The sequence below is a fragment of the Harpia harpyja genome, chromosome 12 (assembly GCF_026419915.1).
Source record: "Harpia harpyja isolate bHarHar1 chromosome 12, bHarHar1 primary haplotype, whole genome shotgun sequence".
In the NCBI taxonomy this organism is placed as follows: Eukaryota; Metazoa; Chordata; class Aves; order Accipitriformes; family Accipitridae; genus Harpia; species Harpia harpyja.
In genome coordinates this window covers 16,952,376-16,976,793 of record NC_068951.1, presented here as the reverse complement: position 1 = coordinate 16,976,793, position 24,418 = coordinate 16,952,376, and the positions used below count along the sequence as shown (strand labels likewise).

At 51.0% G+C, this 24,418-nt stretch overlaps 1 protein-coding gene across 2 annotated transcripts in view; it reads left to right on the top strand.

The window, feature by feature from the left end:
- EPHB1 (EPH receptor B1) overlaps positions 1–24,418 on the top strand; it is an 84,305-nt gene that overhangs the window by 26,644 nt on the left and 33,243 nt on the right. For both annotated transcript variants that reach the window (XM_052803792.1, XM_052803793.1), the window contains exon 3: positions 3,615–4,296. In XM_052803792.1, the coding sequence (XP_052659752.1) occupies positions 3,615–4,296 (682 nt within the window). The remainder of the gene's footprint in view (positions 1–3,614; positions 4,297–24,418) is intronic.

The following is a 24,418-nucleotide window of genomic DNA, read 5'->3' as shown; positions in this document are numbered from 1 at the left end:
AGATTGCACACTGTCACCAAAGCTGAACCACACATGCAGTGGGCACGAAATCCTCTCCAGGCACGTCAGAGGCCCTTGAAATGTGGGGCTTTGCCACTGAATTGCTGTGGAAAAAATCTGGGCCCAGATAAATTGCTGGCAAAATGCAGGGGGGCCACATGCAGGTAATGGAGATGGGATATAAATAGTTGCCTGCAGCTGCTATTGCTGAAAGCCATGTAAGGCAAGTGGGGAGCTTGCGTCGTAAGGCATGGCAGTCTTGCCCTCTGCAGAGTGAAGCATCTCCCCAGCCTGCATCCCTCCATGCACATCCCTGCATCCCTCCGCAGATCCCAGCTCCTGATCCCTGGCCCTGCGTCACCTGTCACAGGGTGCCCTGAGCCTGTCCATGTGGTGATCCAGCATTAATACTCTGTCTCTTCTCCTTTACAGGAGTGTATGTTAGATCTTCCACAAAGTATTTTAAAATACCAAGTCCCTTATTTAAAGACACAGTTAGTCTGTAGCATGTGTGGGAGAGTGTGACTTCCCTTGTGAAGTCCCCTTGCTCATGGACTGGGCTTTTTTCAGTAGCACCAGGCACTTTGCTGGGTGGATACAGAGCATCTTGAAGTGTATTTGGGACTCCTGGAGTGAACCCCCCTGTAGGCATCATGTCCCAGCCAAGGCACCTTTTGGAGTAGGTTGGATGCTAGTTGAAAATAAGCAATGTCTTCTTCTTGCTTCAGGCATGCAGTAGTCTCTATGAGCTGCCCGCTTACAGCACTGGGTTTTGGGGTTTGTCCTGTTTAATAGTTCACAACAAATATTTGAGGGCAGATTTGTGCTGCTTCTTGGCTTGTCTAGCGGTACTGGCCAGTATTTGGGTGAGGCTTGTCTGGAGTGCGGGTGCCAGGGAGGGTTTGCAGACCGTGACCCATCCAAGCAGCCTGGTGTAGAAATGCTAAGATACACTTGGGGATTTCTGCTTGTGCTGCAGTCAATGAAGACCCCAAATTTAGTTGGTCTTTTCTTGTTTTTAGTCTTCAATTCCCTAAAGCAGCCACCCTAGGGCTGTGCTATTTCTTTTTCAGCCCGAACTGCTGAAAGCTGGGTTAAAAAAAACAAAGCTTCCCCATCCCATCCAAAAAGTGAGAGTATGCTAGCAGCCTTGCTTTGGGGCTTAGCAGCAAACAGTGGCACAGTAGGAACAAGTGAAGAAGAGGGGAACCAGAGAGGAAAGCAAAGAAACCGGAGGGAGGAGAGTAGCAGCTGTCTATAAAAGGGACCTTCCTGCTCCTTGAGGCAGGAGGGAGGAGATGGGAGGATGGGAGAGGGGCTCCTGGCTGCTGCTGGGGTGTCAGCTCCTTTTCCCAGGCTCCTCTCATCTCTCCTGGGGCTGGAGGTAGAGTGATTTCATGACCCACCTCTCCTGACGCCAGGGCTCCATGGCTTTGAGTCCTTTTGGGTGGTGGCATCCCCCATGGTGTGCTGAGGTCTGGGAGTGACTATTCACCCTGGCTCACAGATGGGCCCTGGGGCTCAGGGGGGCTGTTGACATTAGTGCCAGGGCATGGATGCCAGCCAGGCAGCAGGAGCTGTGGTCCCAGGGGACTGGCTGTGGCGGGACGTGGGCTATCCTTCTGCTCTCCCCGGTGGACGTGCTTTAAATCTCAGTGGAGATGGAGAAGAACATTGTCTTAATCCCCAGCTCCCTGTGAATTATGTAGTGGGATCTCGTCAAAATGATGCATTTGTTGCTGTTAGAACATCGATGGCAGCAGCCACTGGCACCGTGGGTCTTACTAGCCACAGGGATCTGCTGCTTTTCAGTGCCCAGTGGCAGGAGCACTCAACCCAAGGGATGCCCAAGAGAGCATCAGGATCCAACCCCAAGCCCTCATGAGGGTTTTCCAAGTGGTATTTTGTGTCGTTCCTAGCTGCGGGCAGCCCTGTGTGCTGGGTGCCTGAAGTGCAGCAGGGTCTGCTGGTAGGTTTTGCCTCTTAGTTTTCAGGTTTGTTTGCAACGCCCCCCAAAAAAAGCAGCAAAGTGCAGGGGATGCCCAGTGGAAGGAGCTGGTGAGAGAGCTGGCTCCCTGATGGGAACTATGAATAAAATGATAGCGGGTCAGGTCCCCTCTTGCACACCCGGTTGGGGTCCACGAGCTGGCGGGTGGGATGAAGAGGAGGATTCCTGCAGCAAAGACAGCAGAGCAGTGGGGCCGGTGTTAGGTTGGTGGGCAAGTGCTGGAAGAGAGCTGGTTGTCTGGTGTTAATTGGATGACGGGGCTGTAATGCAAAGCCCAGGTGGGAATGGGAAACAATGCCAACCCCCTTGGTCAGGGAGGACCTTGCAGCTTTCTTGTGTGAAGAGGTGTCTGGTAATGAAAGGGCATTGAATCTGCATGTCTTGTCCAGGGTGGAGAGGGGTTTTTGCAGTGCTTTCGTGGCATTGGATGGGAAGGGAGAGCGCTCGGATGGATGCGTGAGGTTTTATTGCTGGTTTGGTAAATGTTGCTTAACAGCAGTGTGCAACCTTGAGCTGTGATCTTTGCTTAAACTTAGCGGAGCTGAGTAGGTGGACCTGGGAGCAAATGTTCTGTTACGCTTGTTGGCAGCGTGTGGAGGACCCTGCTTTGAAAACAAAATTAAAACCTGCGCTTTTTTACATCAGGGCTGTGGTTTACAAGGGGGAAGCTTGGGGAGCAGGTGAGGAACATGTTTTTTTAATGGAAAATGGAAGAAGGCAAAATCTGTAAGGTTGCAGGGTTGGTCGTGGTGCATCAGCTCTTTGGGAAGACTCAATGTGATGGGGCAGGTTGGCATCACCCATCTGCTGTTGTGCCCCCCCACCCCTGTAAGCACAAACAGGCGTGAGCACTGCTGTAGCATCACTCCTGGAAATTACGCCTGATATTCACAGTGCTGCTTAAAGATTGCCATATGAATAATGCTGTTATGAGGAGACTGTAAACATGGATTAGTTAAAATGAATGGATTATGAGGTTGTAAATCTGTCTGTAGGACTCTAATGCCATCATAGACTATTCACAGTTTGCTGCTGTCCCTTAATTGAAATTGTAGCCTGGATTATATTAATGCCCTTCTATAAATCGAATTGCAAATCTATATTCTCTCTCTCCATGGCGGTAATGTTTTATTTAGTTAGTTTTCTTTGCTGGGGGAAATGATTCCGTCATGCCGAGAGCCTGGGGTCAGGCTCGCTCTCCAGCCCACGTGCTGGCTTGGGCTTTAGTGAAGCTGTAGCCCCTTGTGTGCTGCTTTCCCTCCCGCCTCGGTATCTGGACCATCTTTCTTCCCATTTTTACATTTTCTCAGGGCAGCTAAGGTTGTTGCCTGCGTGGAAAAGATGTTTTAGCTTCAGCTGGGAGCAATGGGGAGAGGCATGCAGAGGCAACAGGGTGAGAATTTCTTCTGGTGCTGCCTGGTTGGTGTTTCTGCACGTGCATCATGCCGTGTGTCCACGACCATGTTCCTAGTCCCCTTTGGGGCTTTGGGATTCTTCTTCCAGCCCTGCCCTGCCCTGTGCAGGGTGAGTGGCACCTCTGTGGCTCACGGGCCACCGCCGGTCCCTCTGCCTCCCTCTCATCACTTTTCCCTTCTCCTTTCTGCAGTGGGAAGAAGTCAGTGGCTACGACGAAAACCTCAACACCATCCGAACGTACCAGGTGTGCAACGTCTTCGAGCCCAACCAGAACAACTGGCTCCTCACCACGTTCATCAACCGGCGTGGAGCTCACCGCATCTACACCGAGATGCGCTTCACTGTGCGGGACTGCAGCAGCCTCCCCAATGTCCCTGGCTCCTGCAAGGAGACCTTCAACCTCTACTACTACGAGACAGACTCTGTCATTGCCACCAAGAAGTCCGCCTTCTGGACGGAGGCACCCTACCTCAAAGTGGACACCATTGCTGCTGACGAGAGCTTCTCCCAGGTGGACTTTGGTGGTAGGTTGATGAAGGTGAACACAGAAGTGAGAAGTTTCGGGCCCCTGACCCGCAATGGCTTTTACCTGGCTTTCCAGGACTACGGGGCTTGTATGTCTCTGCTGTCCGTCAGGGTCTTCTTCAAGAAGTGCCCCAGTGTGGTGCAGAACTTCGCCATCTTCCCGGAGACGATGACAGGCGCGGAGAGCACCTCTCTAGTGACTGCCCGTGGCACCTGCATCCCCAACGCCGAGGAGGTGGACGTGCCCATCAAACTGTACTGCAATGGGGATGGGGAGTGGATGGTCCCCATTGGCCGCTGTACATGCAAGGCTGGTTATGAGCCGGAGAACAACGTGGCTTGCAAAGGTAAGGTTGGCCTTGGGTGACAAGGTGCTTTTAGTGTTTTTAAGCTTTGCTCAACAAAATGTTTGTCCCCAAACAAGCTGGTTTGGGCAGTGTCTGTTGTGAAATTGGCTCTGCACCATTTACCTGCCCTGAAGCAGTTTTGCTCCAGGGACCAGGCAGGGATTTGGGAGCAGTGGTCAATGTGCAGCTTCTCAGTGCGCTCCAGTCAGTGGCCAAACTCGGTGAGCAGCGTGGCGAGGATGCGGGTGCTGGTGCAGCTGCTGCCGCGAGCCTGCTAGAAGCCGCCTGTGTGATCTGCTGCCTTCAAAGTGCTGTGCAGGCCAGTGCTTGCTCGCTGAGCTGCTTTCATCTGCCTCATTATTTCCCCAGCAAAGCTGGGGGAGCTGGGCAGCTGCTGTCAGGCCTGACTGCAGCGAAGCCGCTCTGATTCTCTGCATTAATTGGAATTTTTTTGCTGGTTTTTTGGGTTCCCCCAGCCACACCACCAGCATGCTGCTGCCTGCTGGAGTCCTCTGCAGCACGCAGTTGTAAATATGGAAATAGTGCTCGCTGCTTTTCATGTCCTTTGGCCATTCTGATGAATATTTCCCAAATACCGTTGGAGGATTTTTTTTTCTTTTCTATTAGCTTTACTTGCTGCCCATTCCTTCTCCACTCCCAAGTTAAGGTATTGTTTTTGTATGCTGCTGGGAAGGAGGGAAGAAGAGAGGGCTTTTTGCATAAGAAGCTAACCCCATTTCATTGGTGCTTTCCAAATAGCTTCTAGAAGGTGGGCACCACCAGGTCAAGGAAGGGTTGGGAAGAAGGAGAAGGTCAAAGGCAGGTGTCAGAGTGCTTTAGGGTTGTTTTTGGAGGGGGTGATTGGAGGAGTTGCAGGTGGCAGCACGTGTAGCACCAAGCTTGGCTGTGATGCTCCTTGGGGTGGCCACCACAGTGTTTCTTCTTCACCTGTAACTCCGGGTATATGAAAATGGCAAAACTGGGATTCAAGCTATGGAGAAACTTGTTTGTTCATTTGCTTTAAATGTGGGAGCTTGTGTAGTTTTTCACTGTGAAAAACCACCTTCCTCCCTGGCCAAGGTGGGGACAGCGATGCCTTCCCATGCCAGTGCTCTGACAACTGGGAGACCACTAGAACCTGTGTGCTTTTGCCTTGCTTTCACATTGAGCAGCATTGCCAGTGGATTTCTTCAAGTTTTGCAGTTGATGCTGACCGTGGTTTTGTTCCCAGTAGGAGATGGTCTGTTCCTGTGAGGAGCCGAAGCGCTCCGTTAGAGGGAGGGCTCTTCACAAACCGGAGCATTTCTGGCAAGATGTTCCTCCGCTATTGAATAAACAAACAGAGCACACATGGTTTTATGGCAAAATGTCATTTTCTCATAATGGAAAAAAAAATACTAATTTTAGCTAAAGACTGGAATTGGGAAATAATGTCATTTTGCCACAAATGTAGGAAAACAATGATAATGTAAAACTGCCACAGGTTTGGGTGGTGTTGACTTTTCTATCTGCTGCTGGCTGGAGTGGTGGAAGAAGTTGGGTTCTTGAATGCTTCTAACCCCCGAGGAGGAGCGTGTTGCACCTACTGAGTGCTCATAATTTAGGGCAGGGCAGAGGATGGAGGACAGCAGGACATGAGAGGCATGGGAGCAAACCTGCTCAGGGGGGGTATTAGACCAATCTCTGTGGCTTTTTTTGTTTCCTTTTCTTGTGCAAACCCCAAATGGTCATGATGTGTTCATGCCATCAAAGCTGCACTGAGCAGACCCCTGTGCATTGGGAGTTTGCTGAGTGTTCTGTGCTGCAGCACCCGTCTCCAGCTGTGCTCCCATTCCATGGCAGTGCTGATGCCAAAGGAGAAACCCCTTGCACTGCCCAAGTGTGGGCTCTGCAGAGCTCCTGATGAGAATATTGCTTTTGTGTGGGGAGCATGCTTTGCATTCAGGCTCCTTGAGAAAATACAGGATCCTGGCAGGTCTAAAGGAGTAGAAATGTCCTTTACGGATCGACCGGCAGCATTTGGGATCCTGAGAGGCACCAAAATACGCTGTTGGTGCAGAGCAAGAAGGTGGTTAAATGGCACCAAGGACATGCGTGATGATGGGACCATGCTTTTTTGATGATCCTGTGGGCACTGTCGGGTGCTGGTAAGAAGCTGTCTCTGGAGCAGAACTCCAATAACTTCCCTCTCCCGGTCTTGTGAGAGTATTTCCCAGTTCCCACATCAGAAGGACGGACGAAAGGCTGGCATTGTGTGTGGGACCTGTGTGTTTGAACGTCCTGCTCAACACTGGCGCAGAACCCAAACCTAATAAACCCACCAGCCTCTACTGGAAGTTCACTAAAACCAGTCCTAAAAGCCTGAACCAGGGCTTACATTAGGACTGTTGGACAATTAACTGTGTTTGAGTAAAAATCTGACCTTGGGTTCGACTCTTCTTGGTAGCTCGTGTGCACCCTTTGGCCATCAAGCTCCTCCTTGTAGCTCCGTGGACTTTGGAGACCACGAGGGAAGACCTGAGCCCACTACTGCCCTTCCCAAAGGTTGGCAGGCAGGAGGTGGCACATCGCAAGGTTTAGAAATAATAATTTGTTGGTTTTCTATTTGTCTTCTTGCTCTTGAAGGGATCATATTCCCCTGCCTTGTTCACCCGCTGGGTTTGCCTCGCAGGGATGCTGCCAGGATTGCACCCCAGCTCCTGGGAGGCACACGCTCCTGACATCTGCTTGAAGCCTTCGTCGACCTGAGATGAGCCACTTCACGAGCCTGGGGGAATTGTCACCAAGGGGAAAAAACAAAAAAACAAAAAACAAAAAAACCCCCAAAACCCCTCGGTATTTTCAGGCTGAGCAAATGGGCTTAATTCCTCAGCGGTGGGAAAAAAACAGGGTTGAATTGTTTAGCTCCCCTAGCCCTCTCTCATCTTTCCCACCCCCTGGGATAGAGGCTGTGCCTATCATGGGGCCATTAGACCGGAACGGTTTCGTGCTGACAGCAGAGCTCAGGGCCGCTCAGGGATTCATTAATTCCAGCTTTTATCAGCACTTAGCCGCTCACGAAAGGCACAGGCAGAGCGCAGTCTTCATCAGGGGTATTTCAAGTCCCAGAGAGGTTATTGTTGTGTTTTAGGGTCAGAGTGACGGGGGGGGTCATTGCCACCACGACACTAAGATGGGGGTGGGAGGAAGGGAGATTTTCTTTATCAGTCTGCCCTGTTATTTGTTTTTGTCCCAGGCTGGTTGGGGTTTGGCACTACAGACCTCCCAGCTGGTGTGAAGCCGCGTTGCTCTCCAGCTGGGTGATGGTGTGCTGTGCCTGAAAGCCTGATGGGAGTGGCTACCCCATTCTCTTTGGCACCTTGTGCCTGTGAGAGCTGTGGGTCAATGCGAAATGGAGGCTGTTATTGAATTCAAAATGAATAATTCATTTGGTGCGATAGCCCACGCTTTTTTCGGGTTGATATTAAATCCATTCGTCTTGTTCTGCCCCATCCCTCAGCCTTGCTTTACGGCTTCCTTACGTGGTCAAGGTGCAATGCATCATTGTGCTGGGGAGGAGGTAGGAGGAAAAGTGGTAGCAGGGATTGCTGGGAGGCTAGGGAAATCGTTTGAGACCTTGGATGAGTATGCTGGGTGGATTTCGCTTGTTCTCCTTGAGGAGGATTATTAAACCCTTTCTCTGCTGGTGTTTGACTCTAAAACCTAATGATGGCAAGGTAGCCCCTCACTAGAATGATGGCAGTTGTGGGTCTCTCAGCTTTTATCCCTTTTGACTTTGAGGATGGGGCACTGTATTTTTGTCCGCTGGAATCACGCTGACTTTCTGTCTGACCTTCCCAGTACCAGGCGATAACTCAGTTGCATGGAGAAGCTGGTGAAGGAAAAAGTCTGGATCTAAATCAGCTTTGTGCTGAATTTTTCCTATGTATTTATAAACCCAGGGAGAAGGGGCAAGAGAGTGGTCCTGCTGCTTCCTGGGCTTGTCTTGCTTTTGATTTTCCCCTCTTGGCAAATTCCTGTTGTAGCATGGTCAGGAGCCTCCAAGCTGCCATGGCTTGGGATAATGAACCCGACCTGCTTGCTTGCAACAGCTGGAAATCTGAGCTAGCAGGGGTGGCAAAGTAAAAAAAAAAAGAACCCCAACCCGCAAAATAAAAAAAAAAAAAAACAACCTGCAAAATAAGAACAAAGCTGGGCTGCGATGCCCGTGATGCAGAGGCCACTCCTCGAGTATCCTTGCTCCCAGGCATCCCCAGCTTTCCACAAGGCACCCCATCTACATCCGGGTCCCCCAGCCCTTCTTCAGCTGCTGACCGATGAGCTGGGCTGTGCTGAACCTTTGCCAAAGCTGTGTGTGGGTTTATTTTAGTTGTCTTCATCCCTTTAGTTTCTTTGTCTCTTTTCTCTGTTTGTCCTTCCCTCCTGCCTTGTGTGTGGAGGGCTAGATTTAGGAAAGGGGTAGCTGGGGGAGAATGTCCCACCAGTTGAATGTCAAGGAGTGGGCAGCCCCATGCCAGTTCCTCCATTATCCTCTCCTCCTGCCGATCAGCTCTGGCAATAATTATTGATTTCCTCCATTTATCCATCACAGAAGGCTGGAAACAACAGCAGAGTGCAGGATTTATAAAGTGTTTGGTTTATTTATTTATTTTAATAATAGTTATGAACATTTTGTAATGAGTAGCAGAATAATTTGCTAACTCTTAAAATATGGGAGACATCAAGTTTTCCCAATCAAATTGTTGCTTGTGCTGAGAACTGCGTCTTTTTGGTCTCTCCGGCTGTGCCTTTGCCTGCCTTTTCCCTGTGCCATGGTCCATCCTTGTGCCACCGTACTGTGTTGGAGCACCCAGGAGAGGCTTTCTTGGGTGATGAAGGTTATATTGGTTTTGTCCCACGGGCAGATGGCAGCAAGGGAGACTGTGGGCTGCCTCGCTGTGTCACGGGGACACAGGACCCTGTTCCCCCGTGCCTTAGGGTGCACCTCTCTGAGGGTGCTGCAGCTCCATGCCCAGCCACCCTGATGCCTGGGTCAGGGTGAGCATGCCAAGCGTCACAGGGGCTGCAGAAAGGCCCTTTTTTGCTTTTTGGGCTGGTTTTATTTTTCTTTTTTTCCTCCATGCTGCTGGTCCATGTACTTTTCCACGGCTGGGAAGCATCTCTTTTCCAAACCTCTGTGCTGACCCTGCTGCCTTTTGCCTCCCTGCAGCTTCCTCTCTGGCACCTTATTCCAGCTTGTCCAAACCATGAGTGATCCCTTTTTGAATGCTTTCTCCTCTTGTTGTGGTTTAACCCCAGCTGGCAACTAAGCACCACGCAGCCGCTTGCTCACTTCCCCCCACCCAGTGGGATGGGGGAGAGAATCGGGGGGGGGGGGGGGAAGTAAAACTCGTGGGTCGAGAGAAAGACAGTTTAATAGAACAGAAAGAAAGAAACTAATAATGACAATAATAATGAAATGACAATAACAATAGTATGACAGTAATAATAATAATAATAATAAAAGGATTGGAATATACAAGTGATGCACAATGCAATTGCTGACCACTTACTGACCGATGCCCAGTTAGTTCCTGAGCAGCAATGCATGCCCCCCCCTACCAGCTCCCCCCCAGTTTATATACTGGGCATGACGTCACATGTGTGGCATACCCCTTTGGCCAGTTCGGGTCAGCTGTCCTGGCTGTGTCCCCTTCCAACTTCTTGTGCCCCTCCAGCCGCCTTGCTGGCTGGGCACGAGAAGCTGAAAAATCCTTGACTTAGTATAAATGCTACTCAGCAACAACTGCAAGCATCAGTGTGTTATCAACATTATTCTCGGACTAAATCCAAAACATAACACTATAACAGCTACTAGAAAGAAAATTAACTCTATCCCAGCCAAAACCAGGACACCTCTAAAACAAGAGGGGAAAAACAAAGAGATAAAAAGAAAGTGCTTGCCCTGCCCGTCTCTCCTTCCATCTGCCCTTGGATTTGGTTTAGCGGAGCCACGGCTTCCCAGCTTGCTTGGGAATTGCATTCCTCTCCCCATCCCTGGTTTGGTGGCTGCGGGTGTTGCACCAGCTGGTGGTGAGGGTGGCTGGCAGGGGAGTGCTCTGGTGTCCCCTGGGGTGCGATGGCACCTAGCCCTGTCCCAGTCCCAGGGTACCTGGCGGGGCTGGCAGCATCCTGGAGCAGGGTAGGCGCGTTGAGGGCTGGGGTGCCCACAGAGACCCCCCACCTGCAATCTTAAATAATTGGGCTTAAAAACTGTCAGTGCTTCCTCAAGCTCTTTCCTGGGGACCAGGATGGGGTCAACCAGTTTGTTTCAAAACCTTTCCATCTCAATCTGCGCCCATGGACACATGTTTGATGCACTGGCAGGCTCATGTGCAAGGGAGTCTCTGTGGCTGATGCTCATGACGTTTTAGGTGGCTTTGTGGGGAAGATGTTTCTCTTCTCTATGGGTTTGGTAGCAGGATTTCAAGCTTTTCTCCTTGAAAAGCTTGAAAAAGCTTGTTTAGTGGCACAGGGACGGGGTCGCCAGCATGCTGGGGCTGCGGCTGGTCTCCTCCTTCCCGTGCATTGCTGCGCCTCTGCTCAGGGGCTTGGGCACCTGCTAGATACTAACCATCAAAAAAGCTGCTTTTAGACCGAAGTGAGGGCATGCATGCAGCCAGGGCACCTTCCATCCCTAACGGCAGCAGAGACGTCCAGGGGGTGTTTTATCCCAGGTTTAGCCGAGCCACAAACCTCTGACTGCTCAAAATGAGCCTTTTCCTCTTTTTTTGGTAGGTTGTGGTTTGGGTTTGGTGGGTTTTTTTGGCACAATATCAAGTTTTCTGCCCCCTCTCCCATCCTGCCTCAGCCCAAGCTGCTCTCCCTGGCTGGGCTGCGCTGGGAAGTGACAGCTCTCCCAGCTCTTCCCGAATCCGAGTGGTGATGCTGGAGGGATGGATGGATGCTCCCCTTTGTTGCAGGGGCTTTGCCTTTGCCTGGCAGCAATCTCCCTGCTTCCACCGCTGGGTGGAACAGGCAGCCCAGTTTTACCACGGCTGTGCTGCAGAGGAGAAGCATTTGAATCACCACGCCTCCAAAAAAAATGAAAGAAAAAGAAAAAAGTGTGATTTTTCTTAAATTATGCCTTAATGAAGGCATCCATTAACCTCCGTAGTAATTTTGCAAGGAAAATGTCCAGGAAAACCTTGTTAATTTTTTTTTTCTAATGAGTGTGATGGGTTTTAATGGAAGTCTTAATTAGACATTATTAGCCAAAATGTTCCTCGGGTGGATTCGGGCCCTTTTCTTTCCCCTGGTGCAGGGATGGGGGACTGTCTGTCCTGGATGCTGCCGGCAGGGGGGCTCAGGCACCGCAGCCACCACTCTTTGGCTCTGTCCCCAAATCCTGAGCGGGGTCTGGGTCATCCCTGCGATCCAGACCCCTCCAAAGGAGAAATGAAGGAGAAACCTGGAAAATGTCCCAGGGAAGGTGTGAGTAGAGGCCAGGTGAGCATCACAGGGCTGGGCTGCCCTAGCCAGACCATCACTACACATGGCCTCGGAGGGATTAGGGAACAGCCCCTGAGCTGTGATGTATGGCTTTATTTTTCTGCATATCATTTTTTTTTCCTCCTCAAATTGTACCATGGGCTGTTTATGTATTCCCCACCCCAATGAGAACTTTTGAGTGTTGCATTGATTCCAGTCTTAAAAGAGGAAGAAAAATCACTCATTGAATTTTTTTTTTTTCCCCAAGGGCCTTTTCATGAGCTCGTTTACAAATGGGGGCATAAATCTGCTTCCAAGCCCTTGGCTTGTTAATGGTCCATCTAGGAAACTTTCTGTGGTAGCTGAAGTGCTGGGGGAACCTCATCTTTTTTGGGGATATTGGGGTGCAAAGCTCTGTGTGCGCTTGCAGGGGCTGCCATGGGCATGGATCCATGGGCATGGATCCATGAGCATCTCTGCGGCGGCAGGGCTGCAAAACGCGCTCGGCTTTCCTAACCTCATCTGCTTACACCAGCCCAGGAGACCTGGCTCCCACCCCACTGCTGAAGTCCCTGTGCTCTCTGGCTGGAGCAGGGATTGTTCTCCTGGACAATGGGAGAGCCACAAGGAAGCACGGGATCCGGCCTGCATCCGGCACCCACATTGTTCCCACCCTTGTTTGCAAACTGCCGGCACCTGGCAAACCCCGTGACTCAGCCTGGGGAGTTTTAAAGCCTTTCTATAACTTTTTCCTCTTTTTTAAGTCACGAGAGCTTTTTTGGGAATGGCTTCAGCTGGTGCCGTTTTGCTGCTGTTTACTTGCAAGGGATGGGGATCTCGCCCCATGTTCAGGAATGCACCACGTAGCCCATGGCAAGCTCTTCAGGAGCCAGCATCTCTCCCAGATAGCTAGTAATAATAATTAAAAAAAAAAAAAAAAATTTTTTTTTTTTTACCCCAGCTGGCTGGTGGTGGTGGTAGTAGTAATAGTAGTAATAATAATAATAAAGGAGGTTTTTTTTTTTTTACACCAGCTGGCTAGTTGTTTGGGAGCCATGCCCTGGGGTTGCAGTCAGGCTTTGCAGGTCTCCTGCAACCTCTGCTTTAGGAAACAGGCCTTCACTGATGATGTTTTAATAAGTGAAAGACCCATTGCATAAACGCAAGCCGTGAAAAAGCCATGGACTAGGTGGAGCTAGTCACGCTGCTGCACCTCACCCTGCATTCCCCTGGCCGTCGGAGGAGTTTTGCATGGGTTGGACTTGCCAGCCGACTCCTGGGGCACTGTGGGTATGTGCAGAGGAAGGATGGAGCCCACCAGGGTGAGGGAAAAAGAAAACTAATCAGTGCAGATTACTGAGGTTCTAATTTTCTACCCTCTCCAAACCTCTGCATCTGCTACCCGGGTTGTTCTGCATCCGGACAGTGACAAATGGAGTGGTGGCGTGGGTGTTAGCTCCAAGTGTGTTAAAAGTGGTCATTTGTCACACCCGGTGTCTTGTATCTCGGAGGACGCGTCGAGAGCAGGAGCATGGTGATTAAATCAAAGCATCACTCACACACTTAAGCAAGGCTTTGGAGGAGGGCTGAGGAGCCATGGGAAAATCCATCCGTCTTCAGCCGGTGCAGCAGACTCACGGCCAAGAAATGATCCACGCTTTGTCTATCAGAGCATCAAACCAGACTAAATATTCAGTTGTGGGCACCTCAAATTAAGATGTGCAAACCCACATGAGGAGGGAATTGATGTTCCCCCACCCTGGGCTCCCAGGGGAGCCTCACCCAGTGAGCAGCAACCAAGAAAATGTAATTAATGGCATGGGATGGAACCACATTGCTTCATTTTCATGTTAAGCCCAGGACTCACCTGCTTGTATGATATTTATATGAAAATGGTTTTTAGAAAGGAGAGAGCTGTGGGTTGGGGGTAGGAGCTGGTCACCTCGGTGCTTTTGGTGTGGCCACATCCTGCCTGGGCATCGTTGAGCTCCCAGTGGCAGCATCTCTGAACAGGGAATGATGCCTGGGCTAACGTTGTCCTCGACTTGTTGCTCCCCCGGGGCCTCTCCAGGATGATGCTCTGGTGGGTGTGGGCAGAGCTTTGCTGTCTCCTTGCTTTTGGGTGGGAGTTGCAAAGCTCAGGGGATGGGGCTGTGTGCCATGCCAGAGGTGGAGGGCTCTGACTTCAGGTCTGGTTTCTGGGCTTTGCTGTCTAAAAGTCATCCGTAAAAGCAGAGGCGTCCTGGGAAACTGACATACGAGGGGAATTAGGAATTGAATTTCCGCCCTAGCTCAACTGGCATTCCTCCGCTGGGTCTGCAGCCTGGAGGTAAATTGCCTGTGAGGTGAGACTTGATATTGACTTATTTTGATCTGATTTTTTTCATTTTGTATTTTTTACTATATTATAGTACCTATCTACAGGTGTGATGTCACTGAGGCGCTAAAAACCAATTGCTAGATAAACCTGCCCTGGACATAGCTTTGGGATGGATTGATGCATGCCGGCATGCATGTTCCCTCTGTGACATGGAGGGAGCTGGTTGCTCTCCTTGGGAGCAGGGATTGCTTTGATGCTTGTGGATTTTGCTCTGTTGCAAAATGGGGAATCTGTTTGAAAGCTTGAAATGGTTCTGGGCATGGCAAAAAGGTTCTTTGCCTGTCTGGGTGCTGCTGGGGACCATCATCTTCTGGCTAATCCCAAATGTCCTGGTTCTGCTACGGGCATCTGTTTAAGCATGCTGGGCAAGTAGGGCTGGCATTCACAGTGGGATGGTGGTGCTGGGATGAGGGTGACAGGCTGAGGCCTGGAGCTATCACAGACCTCCTGCCTCCACATCCGATCTGCTCATGAGCTCTTAATCAAGTATTATTATTTAGGACAAGTTGTTCTTAGAGAGCCCAAGGTGCAAATTATGTTTCACAGCTAAGAAAAGCTTCCAGAGCTGCCTACATACCGTAAATCCCCGCAATCTTGTGTGGCTTTGACTTATGTGTAACAGATGTTGAGGATGGAGGAGACTGCTTTTTTTTGCCTGCTTGTTGCTACCACTAGCGTGGGACACGGGTGGGGATTTCAGCAGGGAGAAGGTGGCTGCGCTCAGAGGTGGGGTTAGCGGGTGTTGTCCCACCCCGCAGCTTGGGCATATCTCCTGTCCCTGGTGATGGCACCAACATGGACAGTGCTAGTGTGTTCATGCTGTTTGCAGAAGGTCCTTTCCCTGGCTGCGAGCTTTTGAGCAGGTTGCCTGCCTCCTCACTGTGGCATGGGGATGAGCCAGTGTGGGAATCACAGAATCATGGAATGGTTTGGCTGGAAGAGACCTTCAAAGATCATCCTGTCCAACCCCCCTGCTGTGGGCAGGGATGTCTTTCACTAGGTCAGGTTGCTGAAAGGCCCAAACAACTTGACCTTGAGCACTTCCAGTGATTGGCCATCCACAACTTCTCTGGGCAACTTGGTCCAGTGTCTCACCACCCTCATCATAAAAAAGTTCTTTTGTATGTCCAACCTAAACCTACCCTCTTTCAGTTTAAAACCATTCCCCTTGTCCTGTCATTACAGGCCTTGGTAAAAAGTCTCTCTCCATCTTTCTTACAAGCCCCCTTTATATATTCAAAGGCTGCAATAAGGTCTCCCCGGAGCCTTCTCTTCTCCAGGCTGAACAACCCCAACTGTCTCAGCCTTTCTCCATACCAGAGGTGTTCCAGTCCTCTGGCTGTTTTCATGGCCCTTCTCTGGACCTGCTCCAACAGGTCCATGTCTTTCTTGTACTGAGGACCCCAGAGCTGGATGCAGTACTCCAGGTGGGCTCTCATAAGAGCAGAGTAGAGTGACAGAATCCCCTCCCTCGACCTCCTTGCCACATTTCTTGTGATGCAGCCCAGGATACGTTTGGCTTTCTGGGCTGCAAGCGCGCATTGCTAGCTCATGTCCAGTTCGTTATGCACCAGTCCACCAAGTCTTTCTCCACGGGGCTGCTCTCAATTCATTCATCCCCCAGTCTGTACTGATATTGGGGGTTGCCCCGACCCAGGTGCAGAACCTTGCACTTGCCCTTGTTGAACTTTGAGGTTCATGTGGGCCCACTGTTCAAGCCTGTAAAGATCCCTCTGGATGGCATCCCTTCCCTCTAGTGAATCAACTGCACCACTCAGCTTGGTGTCATCTGCAAACTTGCTGAGGGAGCACTCAATCCTATTATGTTGTTGATGAAGATACTGAATAGTGCTGGTCCCAGTATGGACCCCAGAGGGGCACCACTTGCTACTGGTTTCCACTTGGACATTGAGCCATTGGAACATCTTGCTTGTCAGTGAGCTGGAAAGGATGAGCTACCATAGCTTTCCACCTTTGTGCTTCAGCCTGGAAACTGCTTTGAGCTGCTCCTTGCTCCATGTAGCAACACTCGCAACCACCAATGACCTGATGGTAGTTAGATTGGAGCTGAGTTACATTAAGTTACCATAACCTGTTGTCTGCTTTGAATTCTCCTTTGAACTCCTTGCAGGCTGGGGTCTCAGTTGGTTTGTTCTGCTCAGCCCCAGTGGCTGCTGAGGTGGCTCTGGTGCATGGGGTCTCTAAAACACCAGCACTTCCACTGTGGGATGAACATCATATCTACCTCCTCCCTTTGCTCTTGCTCTGCCCTTGGGACCAAGCATCTTTTGCAAGCCAGCCTCATACAGGAAGGAGAGGGTGGAAATTTGGCCCTGGCCAAATTTTCCATCGGTGGATGCAATGCTGCAGGAGGACCTCAAAGGGTGAGGGACATGGAAGGGGATCCAGCTGTTTCGTCTTCCTTGCGGTCCCCTCTCTTCTGCCCCCAGCACTGCAGCAATGCACTGCCTGAGGAACCCATCTGTTATTTTCACTTTTTCATGTTTCCTTGCTTCCTACTTCTATCTGGTAGTGGAGCCCAAGTGCCACAAGAAAACATTTTTTTCCAAGATATTTCTTTGTAGCGAATGCCGTTGGCCGTCGTGGCACCCAGTGGTAGCTGAGCTCAGCTGCCAAGGGGTTGGGATGCTCCTGGGACTGGCTCTGCTGCCAGCTGGAGTGGGGTTGGGAAGAGTTTTCAAGCTCAACTGTGTGCGGGAATTGGGAAGGAAAGTCAAAATTTCCATGGTCCCCTGTGCTTTCCCTTGCTGTTACATTGGGGGTGTTGGAAAGTTGGGATGAAGGTAGTGAGGTGGGGACTCGGCCAGCAGCTTACTGGGAAAAGGTGCTTGAAAGTGAGTTGTTTGGGCAGGTAAAATTTTAAGAATAGATCGGAGAGGGAGAGTGTGGATGGAGAAAAAGAAGTAAGTGGAAGGGAGACGGGTAAAACTTTCAGAAATTGCTTTTTAGGCGTTTTGTGGCTCCAGGAGATTAGGGCTGATAAGAGCTACTAGGCAGGAGCAGGGCAAGTCAATGGCAGTGGCCACCATTTAACTGTTCAGGGTGGGAAAGGAGGTGTTATTAAAAGCAAGAGAAATCATACAAAATGTGTATGTGATGCTCATATACAGAAATAATAGTAAATTGCACCTGACTGTGGGAAATACGGCTTGCTGCCAAAAATGCCACCCCCAGGGGTGGAAAGGGAGCGCTTTGCTCAGGCCTGCGTGGGGATGATGGAGGCAGTTTCCCAGGGGCTGTGTGTGGGCAAGTACATGCGAAGGCAGGAGCAGACGGTGCCTCTGGTCCCCTGGCTGGTGTTGCGTTTCCCCTCTCCTCTCTGCGGCTGAGTAGGAAGGCACTTTTCCTCCAAGGAATGGTAATTATGGCTCGTTCCATTATAAATATTCATAGGGGAGCTCTCTTAATTACTTTTCTAATTAATTCCATGGAAGGAGCTCTTGTGGTGGATGAGGGATGTGGGAGAGCAGTTGTGCCTTGGTCAGGATGTCCTCCCCTTGCTGAATTCGTCCTCCCATGCCAAATCCATCCCTGGGCACGGTCCTCAAGCAGTCAGCCAAACCGCAGCCCCCAGGGTTCATCTCTGCTGGGATGGGGGGGTCCTGCTCCATGATGGGGCATCCCACCACGCCAGTGCAACCCAAGGCACGATGTCCTCCAGTGCCATGGCACAGACACAAGGAAGCTGTGTGTCCACGTGTCCCTGCCCATGCTGGCATCCCAGTGCTGGCAGCATGAGCCTGGCCCTGCGGCTGAAGCTCTCCCCCAACCCCATCCCAGGGTGACTCATCCTTTGTGGTGTCAGCACTAATGAGGAACCACTTCAGATGTAATTAATAAGCACTTGATGTTCTCTAGATTGAGGGGATACTGTATGGTGTGAGCTGGCAAAGGAGGAAAAGGTGCTTAATTAGTTCCTATTAGGAATGGGAGATGTTTACTTCCCAGCCGGGGGGGGGGGTTGTGCTTTGGGGAGCCCAGGGGTGATGCTGCCTCGATTTCTGAGTCAGAAGAGAGGCTGGAGTTATGGAGTGACATGGATGGTTCCCTAAATCCCCAGGGGGGCTCTGCTGGTTGCAAAGCAAAGATGCATCGTTTTCAGGGGGCTTCTAACTACAGCCCCTGCCAGCACCTCTGTACCTGGGGGAAGAGCTACTCTCTGAGATTCACCATGAAGTTTTGTGGTATCTCGTTTTCCTGCTCATTAGGTGGCTCAATAGCTCACGTAGGTGTTGAGGGGTGAACACGATGTGCTGGGTTAAGTGGTACATGAAAGTATCAGCTCTTCCGTACGGCTTCCAGTGCGTGTCCATTGACTCCTGGAGTCTCTCATTGCTGCAGTTCACAGGGGAAATAATCTTTCTCTGTGACTCCTGTATCAAGCCCAATGCCTGGGGGGGAGCAGAGCATCTTCTGGGGCTTGTATTTTTGGGACATGAGTCCTGGCCTGAATCTTGATTCTCCCCAGTCGTTTGCTCCAAACTCATTGGGAGGTTCATTGCAGGTGACATTGCAGTGCTGGAGATGCACCTAATCACTGGGACTGCTCCTGGTGGTCCTCTCTCTGGCTTGTGCTTCGCCCAATTGACCAGAACTGGTGTAATCTGATGCACATCAGCATCTCCAAGGTGGCGCATGAGCATCGCTTGCCTTTGTAGCACCAGCCACCTTAAGCTGAGCCTTAGGTATATCACCCTCATTAAAACCAAGCGTGCCCCAGGTTGTAAGCGTTTCCTGAAATCCAGATTACAGCTGTGCCTGTCATTAAGACAGGGCACCTGGCTGTGATAAACCACCATGTTTGTTAAAAATGGACAGAGTGGTGGGGCTGGGGGTGCTGGGAGCAGCCTCTGCCTGGGCAGACCTCATCTTTCCCACCCTGCAGCTGGAGTCCCAGTGCTTCCCCTGGCCGCTCTGCTCCTGATGCCCTCCGGCTCCCTGGCAGCACACCCATCCCACTCACCCTTTCTTTCCTTAAATTGTTTTTCATCGCTGGTGTAGGATGGATTTCTTGGCTTCCTCCCCACCCCTTAGCTCTGGTTTTAACATACAGCAGAGATATAAAATGATCATCTAGCGCTGGTTGGGGTGGGGAAGCCCAGGAGTAGGGGGTTGGACACCTCTGTCTATTTGCTGGTAAATCAATCTCCCCTTTCCTTATATCACGTCCCCAGGGAGAGCTGTGCCGTGGCATTTAATTTGCAGCTACTATTCAGATAGCTCCCGGCTCTGCTGCCCGTGAGGGTTTGGGGCAGCGATGACAAGCCCAACCCTGTCCTGCTTGCAGGGCTGACAGCCCCAGTAGAGGGAAGAGCCCATGGAAGACTGCAGCTGCTAAATATATTTTTAAAGAGTATAAGGAGGTTAAATAGCCTCAAATCATTGCCAAGAACTTCATCCCCCCTTCATTTGTTGACTCGTAATAATAAACTCGGGCAGCATTAGGATGGTAAACCTCCCTGTGTACACAGGTGAGTTGTCTAGAGTTTGATCAAATCATTTAGCATTTGATCACTGAAAGTGGGTGCTCAGAAAGGGAGCACCGGCCTCATCCTTCCCTGTAATGCCTTTCTTCTCTTCTCCATAGTGGTGCTTTAATTCCCAAGGGGGAAGAGCTGAAACACTGGGGAGAAATGGAGATGGGCTGGGGGGTCTCCACGAGCTGTGCCATGAGCTGGCAGCCCCGTGGCACCGTCTGCCCAGGGCATGTGTGCTCTCCCCTTTCTCATCCAAGAAATGGATCTGGGAGAGGTTTCGTCTTTAGACCTTCAAAATCCCTCCAACCACGAAAAACAGAGAAAGTCAAGCCCAGAGTGGTGATTAAATGGGCAAGCATGGACCTATTGGGAAGAGGGGTGCTGCAGGTGGCGAGCAGCAGGGCATGTGGGAGCCAAAAACGGCTGCTTCCATGCCCTGCTCTAAGCTTAAACTCATTTAGGGTCATGATACCAGCTAAACTGTTGGTGTTGAAGCTCTTCTGCATTCAGAGACCCTTAATTTTCCCAAGCCCACCTTCCTGGAAGAGAAACACTTCTTCTGGGCGAGCATCGGCTGTGTCTTGCTTGCAGCCAAGTGCGCATGGTTCGGTCTGCAAGCACCTCGGTTTGCCCCAGGGGAGCAAATCCTTGGTTGATGAGGGATGGGATTTTCAGGAGAGGTGAACACGCATGCACTCTCACACCCTGTTGCCTCTAACTGGCCTTGTGCAGCTACCTACTCCGCAAGCACCTTTGAAATCCTGCCCCGCTTCAATTAATTTCTCAGCCGTGAGAAGAAGAGCAGAAAAAAAAAACCAAACCTGAGAAGGGAAAAACCACATTGAATTTTACTTTTCCTTCACAAATAAACTATGGTGGGCCAGGGTCCGAAGCCGCTGACTTTAATTTATGTATGTCCCAAGCCAGATCTAAACCTATTCCTGCAGAGGTGAAGGGCTGGTTTAATTAACCGGTTGCATCACGAGGAGCCGGGGCCTCTTTCTTCCACGCATTGGGGAGAGATGCAGCCTGTTGCCCACAGGATGTGAACCCAGATGCTGGCAAGCTCATGTTTATCTCATGAATTTCTGCCCATACAGCGCTGAAATATGGAAATGCGATGCAATGGGGTGGGTGCTGTTTGTAATTAGGTTGGGTGAGCGCTTGGCCCTGAGGTGGGAGCAGCTCTGGGTGTTCCAAAATTGTGAGAGTTTGTGCGTTTGGCTGCAAAAATGGTGAAGTTTGCACCAAAATGAAGTTTTATCCCTCCCTGGGACAAGGCTCTGCTGGGTTGTCTTGTCCCCAGGGTGCCAGGGTTTTCTGGCATTGCTCAGGGGCTTGTGTGGAGCTCCCTCCCTGCAGGAGCAAGCATCCATCTGTCTGTCCGAGGATGCTTTGGGGCTGGGGTTGCTCGGACTCTGGTGTTTCCCTGTCTGGGTCATGCTCCTCACCCTGCCCCAAGGACTGGATGTAGGAAAGGAGATTTGGTGGCTGACAGGGTGTTTCAGGGCCAGGTCTGATCCCTGTCTCCCTTCTCGGCACGGCCAGGAAGGCAGGATGCCTGCGATGGGTACCCTCCCACCCCTCCTCACTGGAGCATGGCATTGTTCTGAATACAGAAACCTCTCTGGATTAATTTGTGGATGCCTCGCGGAGGGTGGCGCGGCAGGACACCCGCCAGCATTGCCGGCTGCCTGCGGAGCTCACTGTGGCTATGCCAGGGCTGAGGTGCTCAGGAGAAGCACTTGGCTTGATATAAAAGGGAATTGGATCATTAAAAAGTAGAAATGGGGGAAAAAAACCACAAAACAACCCCCCAGTCCCCTCCCCAACATAGATGCAGGAGGGAAGGGATGACGGGAGAGCATCAAGTCGGGGATGCAATTAAACCTCTGGCAACGGGCGCCCACTCCCTGCTTGGATGTTTGTGGGAAGGATAACAAGGGAGATGAAAGTGGGGTGGGAAGGCAGCACCCTCGTTGCCCTTTGAAGATGGTGAGATGGCAGCCCCCGCTGGGGAGTGGGGGTGTGTGGGTGACAGCTTGCCTGATTCTGCTGTTTTTTCCCCCAAACCGCAGCCTGCATCCATGGTGTCATCATCACATCAGAGGGATCGAAACCCAAAAGCATCGGTTGTGTTACAGCCTGTGGCAGCGTTGGGCCTCTGCAGCCCGGTGTGTGTGTCCCCAGGGGACGCAGTGCCACTGGTCCCCCCAGTGCTGCCTGCCCCTGAGGGCGAGCGAGAGCCGAGCCGGCAGTCACCCCGGAAAGCTGTGCCGGCTGCTGGAGTGCCTGCCCCTGTAATCGCAACATCCTCTAAATGTCATTTTTCTATAGCAAGCAATTTCATGTGGGTGTTTATTTGCCTGGATGGTGTCTTTCAGCTGAAAGCATCTAGGAGGGCTTCCTAGCCTGCATGCAGCAGGCTGCATGTGGAAGCAGCAGGACAGGAAGGAGAGCTGCCTTGCCACTAAAATACCTGTAACTGGGGCTAATCAATTTGAAGGCTGAAAAATGGATGGGCACTTTTTTTTTCCTTTTTTTCTTTTTTTAGCATGCTTAAAGTTAAATACATTTTGTGTCGAAGGTGTCTGCAAAACATACAAGGGGTTTCTAGCAAGCATCTCCTCTCTGGTTTTTTTGGGTTTCATCGAAAAATTGTGAACCTCCGGCAGAAAGTGTCAGTTTTAAGACCCAGTGTTTTTTCTTAATGAAAAATTGTCATTTGCAGAAAGGAGGGAAATGGCCTTGAATCCTTTTCCAGAGGGCTGTAAGTGCAATGAGCCGCAGTTCCTCCTTTGTTCATGGCCCATGGCGTCCTCAAACCCAACAGTGCACCTTCCCCACTGCTTATCTCCTGGGGGTGCTGGAAGGTGCCAGCCACACGTCTTTTTGGAGCAAGGCTGGATCATCCAGGCTTTTTAGTGCCTTTGCACATGGCAGTCCTCTCCACACCTCCAGCTTGCTTGAGGGCATCACCTTTTGCAGGCAGTCCTGCTATTTCTAACCCATCTTTTCATCATCTGCTGTGCCAGGGTGACCACAGGTGTGCTTAAAGACACTGGGTTTGCCCTGCAAAGGCATTGGATCCAAAAAGGAACCCAAAACAAGCATGAATTTGGGAATACCTGGCAAATATGGTTAGCTCTGTCCCAGTGGGGACATTAGGGACATGGGAACGATGAGATGGTGCAGAGTCGGTTTGCTGCGAGCAAAGGGAGCTGCGGCGGGGTGCCGGCGAGGGTCGGGGGGAGGAGGTGGGCTTGCTGAATCGTGAGCTGAAGTCTGTAACTCTTTGCAGAAGCTCCTATTTTAAAACCTGCTAAGGAAAAATGCCACTCTGTGTCTCCAGGGAGCTTTAGAGCAAGTTAATATAGAGGAGATGTCTCCTTTCTTTCTTTCTTTCTTTCTTTCTTTCTTTCTTTCTTTCTTTCTTTCTTTCTTTCTTTCTCTTTCTTTCTTTCTTTCTTTCTTTCTTTCTTCTTCTTTTTTTTTTGACTAAAGCTTCCCTGAGAGAGTAATTAAAAAGTGCAAGTTCCAGGTGCTAACCGAGAGGATTTAGTTTGAAGAATGAAATGCTTGGATACCCCTGCTCTTGCACCCTTTCCACAGCGTGTCTGGTCTGTTGACAGTGGCTTGCCTTGGGCAGAAGCAGTGGTGGATGAGCAGAGAGATCCTGCTTACCTCCGGCTCTTTTTAGGACCCCTGGCACCCAAATATAAGGATACAAGGTACATACTGTTAAGACAGGAGAGTTTTCAGCAGCAAAAAGCCTCGTGATGCTGCTGCATGCTACTACTGCTTCAATAATTCATTCCGCCCTGTGCAAGCTGCAGAGTGAGGAGGGAGGCAGCGATGGGGATGCAGGTCTGGGGTGTTTTACCCCGTGTGGGATGTGGCTGAATCCCCACCTCAAGCCTTTGCGGGGGTAAGAGGGGCAGCTCTGGCTGGGAGTCGCCCAGCTGCATCCAGCCCGGTGGGGCACTGCAAATCAGCTGCCACCCCTACCATCACCCCTTGGGCACGAGAGTGACTTGCATCTATATTTTATTTCCCCTCAAACCACCAGTGATGACATCTCGCTGCAAGCCTGGGTTTAAGCAGTCCCCCAACAATGCTTCCTCCCACCCCCGAATGCCTGCGTCAGCCCTGGAAAAGGGGTCCTGCCTGCAAACCCCTGGCCCTCGCTGCCCGGAATGCGTGACATCCCCGATGTGCAGGCAGGACAACCGATCCGCAGGCAGCTTTGGGTTATGGGGGTGGGTTTAAGTGCTGAGCAGGCAGCCCCGGCAAGCGCTGAAGCTGCTGAGCAGCATGGCCGGGTTTTGTGCCTCATCATTTACAAACACACCCCTAGTGCTTAAACGTGAGGAAATGGGTAGTTAAGCACATCATTAATCTTATCCAGCCCACATAATCAACAATCAATTAATTATTCTCCAGGCTGAAGAGATGCAGGTTGCGCCACAGCCTGGGCACCGGCAGAAGGAGCCCATTTCCACAGGGAAAGATGAGGCAGAGCCTCATGCCACACTTGTCCGAGGTGCTGTTGTGGATCCAGACCTTCCCAGCTCTGGGAAACTTTCTTGCAGCAGCCCTTAAATCAAGGCAAATATTGTGCTTCCCATTAGTGGGGTGATTTGTTGCTCCCTCCTGGGCTTGAGCCCTCTATCCGAGCCTTGCACTCGGACTGCGTGTTTACCATCTGAAGGGTTATGGATCCCATGCTGCGCAGGTCTCTATAAATCCCACCGTGGCATTGCAGGGGTTTGGG